Source organism: Mchenga conophoros, linkage group LG6, assembly GCF_057382185.1.
Source record: "Mchenga conophoros isolate Kocher_MC1m ecotype Shallow Benthic linkage group LG6, M_conophoros_male_GT1.1, whole genome shotgun sequence".
Classification (NCBI taxonomy): Eukaryota; Metazoa; Chordata; class Actinopteri; order Cichliformes; family Cichlidae; genus Mchenga; species Mchenga conophoros.
In genome coordinates, this window is record NC_140531.1 from 30,111,396 (window position 1) to 30,121,922 (window position 10,527).

The 10,527-nt window shown below is 37.4% G+C and overlaps 1 protein-coding gene across 3 annotated transcripts in view; it reads left to right on the forward strand.

Annotated features, from left to right (window-relative positions):
- prkcaa (protein kinase C, alpha, a) overlaps nucleotides 1–6,152 on the forward strand; it is a 144,018-nt gene extending 137,866 nt beyond the window's left edge. For all 3 annotated transcript variants that reach the window (XM_085277350.1, XM_085277351.1, XM_085277349.1), the window contains one exon: nucleotides 555–6,152. In XM_085277350.1, the coding sequence (XP_085133476.1) occupies nucleotides 555–719 (165 nt within the window). In that variant the 3' untranslated portion in view covers nucleotides 720–6,152. The remainder of the gene's footprint in view (nucleotides 1–554) is intronic.
- Nucleotides 6,153–10,527: the final 4,375 nt, after the last annotated feature.

Genomic DNA, 10,527 nt, shown 5'->3' on the forward strand with positions numbered 1-10,527 from the left:
GCTGTGCCGATGTTGGTTCGGTATTCAGATGGGTGCGTTGTGATTCAGGTGAGCAAGATGTGGAGCATGTAATCTACATTGGGGGGGTGTCAGGTGTGAGATCTCGTCCATATCTATGCAGGTCAGAGGCAGAATGAAGAAAGGTTTTGATTAGTCGGCAGGTTAAAGCAGGAGTATTTATAGTTGTTGCCTGTTGCACATTGTCAAAATACCCAGGCTAGTGCAATGTTATTCTGCGATATGAATGGCGAAGACAATAGTAGTGACTAATGATGTTAGACAACGACTATGATGAGTGTGTCCTGTGCTTTGGGCGCATTGGTGCAAAATTACCAAGTAGTTAAAAACAAATCCTGCTGAATGCAGTGGCTGCTGCCTACAAAAAATTGCTGTGTACTTGCCTTTTAAAGAGATGCAGTGTGCACACTCCTGCCTGAGCTCCACAATTTCTTCTCTGCCCTGTAGAGTCGATCTACTTGCACTTTTCAAATCATTTTCCACACCTAACGTCTAAACTGCTCCCTCTTCTCTGCTTTCTCTTTGTTTTTTTACAGTGCGGCAAAGGAGCAGAGAACTTTGACAAGTTCTTCACACGCACCCAGCCCCAGCTCACACCGCCAGATGAGCTGGTTATTGCCAACATTGACCAGGCCGAGTTCGCAGGGTTCTCTTTCATCAACCCCCAGTTTGTACACCCGTCGCTCAACAACAGCGAATGAGAAGGATGGGAAAACCTCTGTGAGGAACCTTTCTGCTCATCGCTACCCATTTAAACCAACCACCCACCTAACATCTGACTACCATTCAATCCTAATGTGTTGGTGTTATTCCTAAGCAGGATTCTAGGGCATGCACATTTTGCCAGTATATATTTTGAATTGGAGAGGCTGTATTTGTCTACAATTTAAGAAATGTATTTCTCTGCGTATAAATCTCAATGGATTGAAGTTATATTCTACAGAAATAATTGGCAGGTTGTAAATTGTATCTACTTGGATAATCACAGTATGGATATTATGTGATAATCTGAGAAACACTCGTTAGGCAGTGTAGATGCTATAGCCAAATATGAAGGAGAGGCGGTGCAGGCGTTTAAACAGCACCTTGTTGTTCAATGTTTCCTGTATAATGTTTACAGTTTTTCTCTCCTTTGATTTCATGGTGGTGGTGTAAAATGAAATGTTTTTACAAATTGACTCTAGGCAGTCTCAACTTCCAGTGTGTGTGTGTAGCAAGCCAACTGAAGGATTAACGGTGAGGTTCTAAAACATATGCAGCCTGTAAACTATCAAAGTGTTGCGTCATTTTGGCAACAAGTTCACTTGGCTTTACTGTTATCAGCCACTTTGACCTGATTGTGACAAAAAATAATAGTGTAAGCTCCCAATCCCTTGTCCTTATTAAGCTTCAGCTTGTATACTTTCCTTGTGAATGATTTTGTGGACAGTATGCGGACACACAAGTTTAACAGTGGCAGTCTTATTAACCTACCTTGAAATCAAACCGTTTACAGTTTGTCATAGTCTAACACTTTTTAGAGTTGATCACTGTTTTGTCCCATGCTACACCCACAGAGCCTCACATTGGTCTTAAATGTTGTAACAGAGACTGTAAAGAAATTTTCAGTTGCTGAACACATGACATTTTGTATCAGTGTGCATTAACCATAAAATGTTTTATTGAATATGGTGTCATCAGCTTAAAAGCTGATAAAACACTGAAGTTCGATACAGAAATTTGATATCAAATTTGAAATCCTTTCCCGTTGCGTTGCTGTAATGAGAACAAACTTGTCTTGCATTTGGAGCCATTATTAGTTAAATCAGTTTTTGTTTTGGGGGTTTTGTTTTTACTGTTTTTACAGATTTGATCTCACTCTCATACCGTATTTTTCCATTATAGCAGAATAATATTTTAATGTACTTAAAACTGGTGTGTATCTCATCTGTAAATAATTACAAGTTCTTTAAAAAGAAAAGAAAGTATAGCAAGTTACAGTTTTATACCAACACCTGAATGTGCTTTTATTACATCAGTTAGATAAGCCAATATTTGTATGTTAAAAGCCCAGTACAGATCAGCACTGTAACAGTTTCTTTAACAGAGTCCACATTTAGAAAGTTGTGAAACATTTGTTCTACTCTTTGTCTGAATTATATAAAATTCTTCTTTTAAAAAAATAATAATTTTTGAGCGATTTTGACTGCAAATATTGTGTGTTGATTGGATACACGTCTGGCTGTTGACCGTCCCTTCGTATCTGCATGCTGTTGGTAGGCATCATTCATGCACGTGATACATTACGGTAAATGCTGCATGCTAAAAAAGTACGAAACTCCAAAGAATAACAATGTCACAGTAATCAAAATCATGGTTTACAGTAAGTACAGATCCACTTTAATGTTTTTACTGGTTTCTTAAAGAATGGTGACCGTGATTAGCTTAACTACATGCTGGCTAAAAAAAATCCTACTGATAGCACTTCACTCTTAATGGAACAAGTTGTCAAAATGTTAGTAGTAATGTCTCAAACTGCTCCTGCTTGCTCTGATTCTGTATGTGCTGTTTAGTACAAACTGTATTTTTCTTTTTTTTTTTCTTTTTTTACAAAAATGCACTATTTCCATCTCAATTCGCCCACACAGCTCCAAACAAACCCACATTCAGCTTGTTTGTAGGTCTTGCCTTGTGAGTGTTAAACAGTCAAAAGATTAGATAGTAAAAACAACGCGCTCCTTTCTCCTCTCTTACACCTTTTCCTTTACCTCAATCGAAAATGTCATGAAGTCAGGAAAAAAGGTTAAGGATAATCTGTAGGGACTTAGAGAAACAACAGTGGTGCTAGGAGAATGTGACCTCCACTAGCAGTTCATCTTAGAGAGACCACATCTGAAGTATGTAGGCTGTATAAATGTGGATCAACCAGTAAAAGGTGTTACTTCATTACCAAGGTTGGATTTGTTCAATCCTACGAGTTTAACTTATTGCTGAAATTTCAAAACACATAATTGTATTAGGAGGTTTATGGACAACACAGCAATGATTTGCAAGTGGTCTGCATCCCTTAGCAGCAATGTTGATTGTTAGCTTTCGAGATTTCTTTAGTAAAGGATTCTCTAGTGTATGATATGCCAAAGTAGAAAAGAAAGGAAGCAAGGAGGCACTGAAAAACCTTTCCTTTGCAGTCAGAGAATTCGACCATCTGTTATCGTGGTTGCTGTTTAAATAACTGGTCAAAAGACAATTTCACCAAAAACCAGATTTAAGGTGGGCCGTTACACATCCCTGCAGATTATTATCACTGCTTAACTGAGAAAACTAGTCAGCTGTCTCAGTCATTCAGTGCAGATAGATTGGTGATTGTGAAAACAAGCTACAAGATCAACAGTGATTTGCCAAAAGAATGCAGATCACAGGATTTGAATGCTATCGAATAGACATTTATTATAGCATAAATGTAAATACATCTAGTAATAGCAGATAGACTTAAATTGCTTTTTAAATTCTTTCATGAGACCTAGTCGCTGTCACAGGGCTTAGATCAGTGCTGTCTTCTGTAGAAGCTTGATATACTGCATATATATTGTATAGATATATATATGCACGCGTATACACTCTATGTCCCCGTGCTCCTTTTGCCTTTACCTAAGAGAATTTGGAACACCGAGTCCAGATCTTTGGTGAGTTTTGGCTTAGACACTCTGATAATTGGTAGATCAGTGGGGGGACCACACGCTCTCTAGTGTCTCATGAATGTTTATTATAATCTTAATGTTGTGTTGTTGTTGCTTTTTTTCCCTTTTTGGTTGTTTCTTTTTTTTTTTTGCTCTCATTTTTTTGTTGTCAGTTTTATTTCTCTAGCATCTGCACAATTCAGGAATGTTTCAAAGGATATATCTCAGTATCATACTGCAAAGCTTATATCTAACTGACATAGATAGGATGGATATTGTTTGAATGTAATTGAACTTAATATTTTGTCAGTATTTTTGTCCGATCTCTCCTAGTTTGTTTCCCATCTTATACGGACATTTGCATGTGCCAAACCTGGAAAACACCGGAATTTGAAAATTGCAGCGTCGCACTAGCTGCGGTCACCAAAACAACTTTGTTTGGCAGCTTCTAAAGGCATACGCTGCTGTACAGTCAGTTGGCCACATTACAGTAGCATGCTAACACGAGTATACAGTGCACATTGTGTCAGTACACTTAACAATGCCAGTCGGTTTGATAATTAACTTATCCTGCACGTTGTTCCCTTTGGGCAGAACATTTCATTTGGTAGAGCATTTGATATTCACAGTGAATTTCAGAGAAATGAGAGAAAATATTCCTTGTACATACTCAGAGTTTGCTCAGCAGCAGTCTTGCCCTTGTCTAAACCTAACTTGCACCTCTGTATGTGACAAGTGCTGACTTAATAGCCTAGCTTCATCCCTTTAATAGAATCTCTGTTGACTTGCTGTGTTTTCAAAATGTCAAGTCACAGTCGGTGTGGGCATAAAGATTATTCCTCCCTTGTGTGCCTTTCCCAGCTTGTACACCTATACTGTACATATTCTTTTTACTCTTTGTCTACCGTGTTCTAACCTGAAGTCTCTTTTCCATTTTTACTTCATATCACAACTCAGCGTCTCAGATCTTAATGTTAAATGTGTTTTCAAACTAGGTAATTAATAAAAATAATAATAATAATTCACACGAATGTAATTTTAAAGTTTTTTTTTTGTCACTGTCACAATAACCTTTAACTGTCTAAAGATTTTAAACTGGATTCATTCTTGCGTGTCTCCTACCTTTACCTCCCTGTGCCTATTTATGACTGTACAACATGGCGAATTAATTAATATTCTGTTTCAAAAATATCAAAAGATTACGCTTGTTGATGGATGAGTGAAGAATGAACAGGTGATGAATTGGGTTAAGCCGAAATGAATGACAGGAGAGATGATAATTGCTCGTTTTGAAGAACAACCCCCGTGCCTCATCATATTGAACCGTCCCTCCTTTGTCCTCTCTGAATCAATCTGTAGTTCCTTCCTCAGTGCCTGGGCCATGTAAATCCATTCCTCATTGATAGTGTCCCCCACCTTTTAGATCCTAGGGTAGTGGTTATTGTCTCACTTTGTGAGTCTGCACGTGTCATCAAGACTAAATGTGGTCCTGGGGACACCTACTCTAGTGGGAACTGCCACAAAAGCAGGTGAACACAGTAACATCACAACTTTACAGGTGTGTAGTTGGGATCAAACGCAGTTGTGGTCTAAACCATAAGTTCCCAAAAAAAGATTAGAAGTAGGGGGGCAAGAGGCCCAGTGGCCCTGTCTGTTATCACGCCCCTATCAGTCTTTTGTATTGTATATGTATTTGTAAATCACCATACGAAGAGTCATATTTGGTGTATAAACTCACTACTTTCCTCTATGGGGCTAGTCCTACAACTCCTTGGTGCTGCAGCTGGTTTGATCCCATCACAAGTTGGTCTCTAGTTTCTAGTTCACGCAATTCACTCAACAGACACGACATCAGCCCAAGACTTTTCAGTTCTCTCTGGGTTTGACTAATGCACCGCAGGAAAGAAATTAGCCAAAAGTATTTGTTCTTTTACATTTTTTACATGTCCTCAACTTTTTTAAATTTAGTTAGGGTTAGGTTTAAAGCTATGGTCATACAGCTGTTTCAAGATTTTATTTTAATTTATAGATTTTAATTAGTACTTCTGTCAGTCCTTTTCTGTGGATGAATCTGGTATGACGTCTTCTTTGTAGTTAGTCATCACTCTGCTGTTTCCTGCTCGATTTGAATTAAGAGAGTTTTAAGTAAACTATCCTCTTGGCCAATCAGAGCATAAGATCATGTGCAAGAATGCCTTATATCTTAATCCACAGTGTAACCAGTTCTCCCACTTTCCTCTGTTCAGTTATAATCTCTGCACCCCTGTCCTGTACATAAATGACTTAAATTAGATATCTACATAGACTGTAAAAGAAAGAACATATTGTATTTTGCAAATGGTGTATGTTTGTTATTTTTTTTCCCTTGTCAGCCTGAAACCTTTAAAATGAGTCTGAGCTACTTACCTTGTAATTGATTGTGTCATTTGTACCTAATGTATGATAATGCAAATAAAAAAAGAAAAATGAGGTCCATACTTACACAAGTGAATGTTTTTGTTACTGGCTTCTTTCAGACTTTGCATGAACTGTGTATTATTTCAAAATGCATTGTATTGTTGGGGTTTAGTTTATGTTTCTCCTCAGATGGAACACAAGCATGTTGGTCTATTTTGAGCAATGTGTCATTGGTGTCACATGATGTGTCTCTCTCTCTCACACACACACACACACACACACACACACACACACACACACACACACACACACACGCATGCACGCACAAAATTGATACTGACCAATTTAGACAAAGTTTGAACTGAGTGTTGTTGGTGAGTCTGTGGCTTAATTTTATTTTTATATTTCCATCTTCTTTGTGTGTGTGTGTGTGTGAGTTTGTGTGTGTCAACTTCTGCAATGAAAAGCTGTGATTAATTTAATTAATTCTATGTGCTTTATTTGGCCGTTAAGTTGGCAAATATATATATATTTATATATATTAAATATATATTAAATACATATATATATATATATATATTAAATACATATATATATATATATATATATATATATATATATACACATACACATAAATACATACACACATATACATATATATATACATATACATATATATATATATATACACACACATATACATATATATATATATATACACACACATATACATATATATATATATACACACACATATACATATATATATATAAACACCCAGCACGCCCCTGCAGGCGGTTTATCCTTCAAGCTCGGGTCCTCTACCAGAGGCCTGGGAGCTTGAGGGTCCTGCGCAGTATCTTAGCATTAGATGTTGGACTGATTATATATATATATATATACATATATATATATACATATATATAATCAGTCCAACATCTAATGTGCTGCAATACATATTTCTGAATTTTTACCTGCATTCATCCATTTAGCTTGAAATGTATTAGGATGATTTTATTCTGCACAGATGGAGGACATGTGAATTTATTGAGCTGAAGTCCGGATGAAGGAAGAGGGTTGTTATTGATGGAAGACATAGTGTGGTAGTCACTGCTGTCACGAGTAATCAGTGTTGACTTAGACTGAAGAGCATTACAGACGTGCCACAGCTGAGGGACACCGCACGATCTTTAGATGTGGTACAGATTAGGTTTTTGGTGCACCTGGGGCTTTACTTTTCTACCAGAAAGGGATTAATGTAGAGCCCATTAGCATGTTTGAGCACTACGCTGACATTTCAGAAGCATAGCATGATTGCCACCTAATCAAATACCTGTCAGAATATCAGATTTTTGTTTTCATGAAACACACCAGCATCCATAGTGCTTACTGTTATAGATTGTGATGTCATATTTGTTGTTTCTCACACACTAGCATATTTTCTCTTTGACATGACAGTATAAGCTTGACATGCCTCTTTAGTGTAGTCTAAACAAAATGTAACATTTGACATGTACCTTGTGCCAATTTAAAGAAAGCAGCAAAACAAAAGACAGTACCATCTCAGTGGTCATTGTGAGCTAATCTTATTAGTCTTAGAAAGAAACAAAGACAAGTGAAAACAGGTTGCAAGCATTTCTTACTGCTGCCTCCATTATAGTATTGATCCCCAAACAGTTTTCCACTAATTTCTTTCAACCTTGACCAAGACAGAGGAGAATCTGTTATCTTGTTAGTCGCAAAACTTGAGCTCATATTATTCTCAACCCACTTGATAGCTTTCATCCATCTTACTGAAATTTTCTTAAATGAGAGCCCATAATTACTATAGCTCGTTGCTGGCAGGCAGCCAATGTCCTAAGTGGTGGCTTAGAGTAATAAGAAGAGGCTTGCCAGGATTTTACAACAAACTGAGCCTGGTTTTATTCAGTTTTCAATTCTTGCTCTATAGCTCTTGAATCTCATTGTTGAGCCCGTCACACTGCAAATTTGACCTAAATATGACAATGTGAGTCTGAAAGGGAATTATTTCCTTTTCTTTAATATGACTTAAAGTCTATTAAATGAATCAAAATTGTATTTATTTATTCTGTTCTGGGTTGTAATAGAGAAAAGGACGATATTGTTTGGGTATACAGGGTTTTGAGACGATGCTTAGCTGCCATCTGATTAGAAAAAGTCCTGCAGTATGTTTAGTGTTGGACCCAGCTGGTGTGTGAACTTTTGTTATGTTTCAGTCTATTGGTTTCTCTCATTCTCTATTTTACACACACACACACACACACACACACACACAGAATGATCATCAGAATAACTTAAGCTGTTGTGAAAGTTCTAGAGCTACTGTAAATGATATACTGTCATAGTTTTTATGAGAATTGCTCTAGCCTTAAGTAGAGCAGATACATTACTATTACTGCCTGATACACATTTGTATCTTTGTGATTAATGACTAAGAAAGAGTGCATTACTGAAGCTGACTGATTTATGTTTGCTTTACATACATAAAAAATGAAGAATGAATGAAAAAGGACGATGCTGAGCATTTCTGAATTTAGATTCTGTTTGAAAGCAGAAAAAAAAAATTATGCACTGTAATGATGAGACAAGTGAGATGGCCTTATTAAACAAGAAGAAATGGAAAATAGAAAGAGAAGGGGCCTGTCTGGCTTCCAGTAGAGCCAGAGAGTGGTTATGTACAAAGCCGAGTCAGAGCACAGCTGATGACAGCTCATTGTTCACTCCTGTGATCAGTTGTGATCGTTAGTCATCTGGAAGTGATTAGCATGCTTGTATATGACTCTATGAATATCCATGTATAGAAGTGCTAAATTCATTCTTAAAAGAACCCAACAGATTAGTGCTTCGCCACACTATCACATTAAAAATTATTACTGAATAAGCTTCATGAGTACATTGAATAAGTTTCATACTTTTTGAATTCTTTTTTCATCGATTTAAGCAATCACACAAAGCTCCTAATCTCATGTGGAAACACGTGCACAGACTATACAGTGCATCTGTTTCAAGTGCAAGTAGAAACAGAGGTTACATGGATGAATGGAAATGAAAAAGAATTAAAGCCTGTTGAAGGCTCTTTTTTAAGACACAACATGCACAATTTTAAAAAATGTTTGCGTCTTAATGGAAAAGTGAAGGTCAGATATGGGAAAACAACGAGGACACACAAATGTTCCCACTCACTCTCACTCATCTAGTCATTTAGTTCTGAGTACAGCTATTAAAAGCTGGTAGCAAGCTATGCTGAAGGAATATAATTTTGAACTTTGCCTGGTGGTTTGATGAACATGATGGCCATTACAAGCATTGGATATAAACTCAGTTACCCATATGGATGATGTTGTACAGATGTTTTAGTATTCTTCATCAAAATCAAGCAAACATATACACCAAAATATAAATTCTGGTAATATCCTTTGGAAGAGTTTTTTTATATTGTGCAAAAATATAACAAAGTTGGTAAGTTAATATTGTATTGTAAAGACCCTACAGAGAAGTCCCAACAATCAAACGACCCCCTATGAGCAAGCATTTTGGCGAGAGTGGGAAGGAAAAACTCCCGTTTAACAGGAAAAAACCTCCAGTGGGACCAGATTCATCTGCCAGCACTGGTTTGGGTTGACAGGAGGACAAAAGAGGTGCTGTGGATGAGGGTCAGAGATGAATAATAACTCATAATTTAATAATTAAATACAGAGTATTGCACCCTTGATCTCTGGCTCTCTTCCACAGCTTGTCTTTTATCCTGTCTTCCTTGTCTCTCCCAGCCGGTCGCTGCAGATGGCTGCCCTTCCCTGAGCCTGGTTCTGCCGCTCATAGGGGGTTATATGATTGTTGGGTTTTTCTCTGTATGTATTATTGTAAGGTCTACCTTGCAGTATAAAGCGCCTTGAGGCGACTGTTTTTGTGATTTGGCGCTGTATAAATAAAATTGAATTGAATTGAACTAATTTGAACTGAACCCTTATCATTGTTGTAAGTGACTTGTTGGGTGATCCAGAGAGAGCATTCTTCACACGAGGTACAAGCTGTTTGGGGCTTATCCAGATAAAAAAAAAAAAAAGTCTTTTTCAAGAAATGGCCAAGGCGGCAGCAGAATTTGCAACAAATATAACTTAACAGGCTTATAGAGATAGTTTCAGCGGTCAAAGGGGGTTAGATTGATTATAAGGTAGACCACAGAGTCACAAAGATCCTTGCAAAACAGGTCATTTTTTAAATTTTATTTTATGCATAACATTGTGGTAAATCCTATAGCAGAGCTTGATTTTTGTGCTGCTGCTTCATATCAAAACAATATCTGCTGAAATCTTATCGCTGCATGTGGTTTGAACTACAAATTCACTGATCCATATCACGTCACTTCACCTCCCTCCCTCCCGTTCACCTGAAGAGAGGTGGAGTGAGGAGTTGGGGTGCCACGTGCCTCACTCCA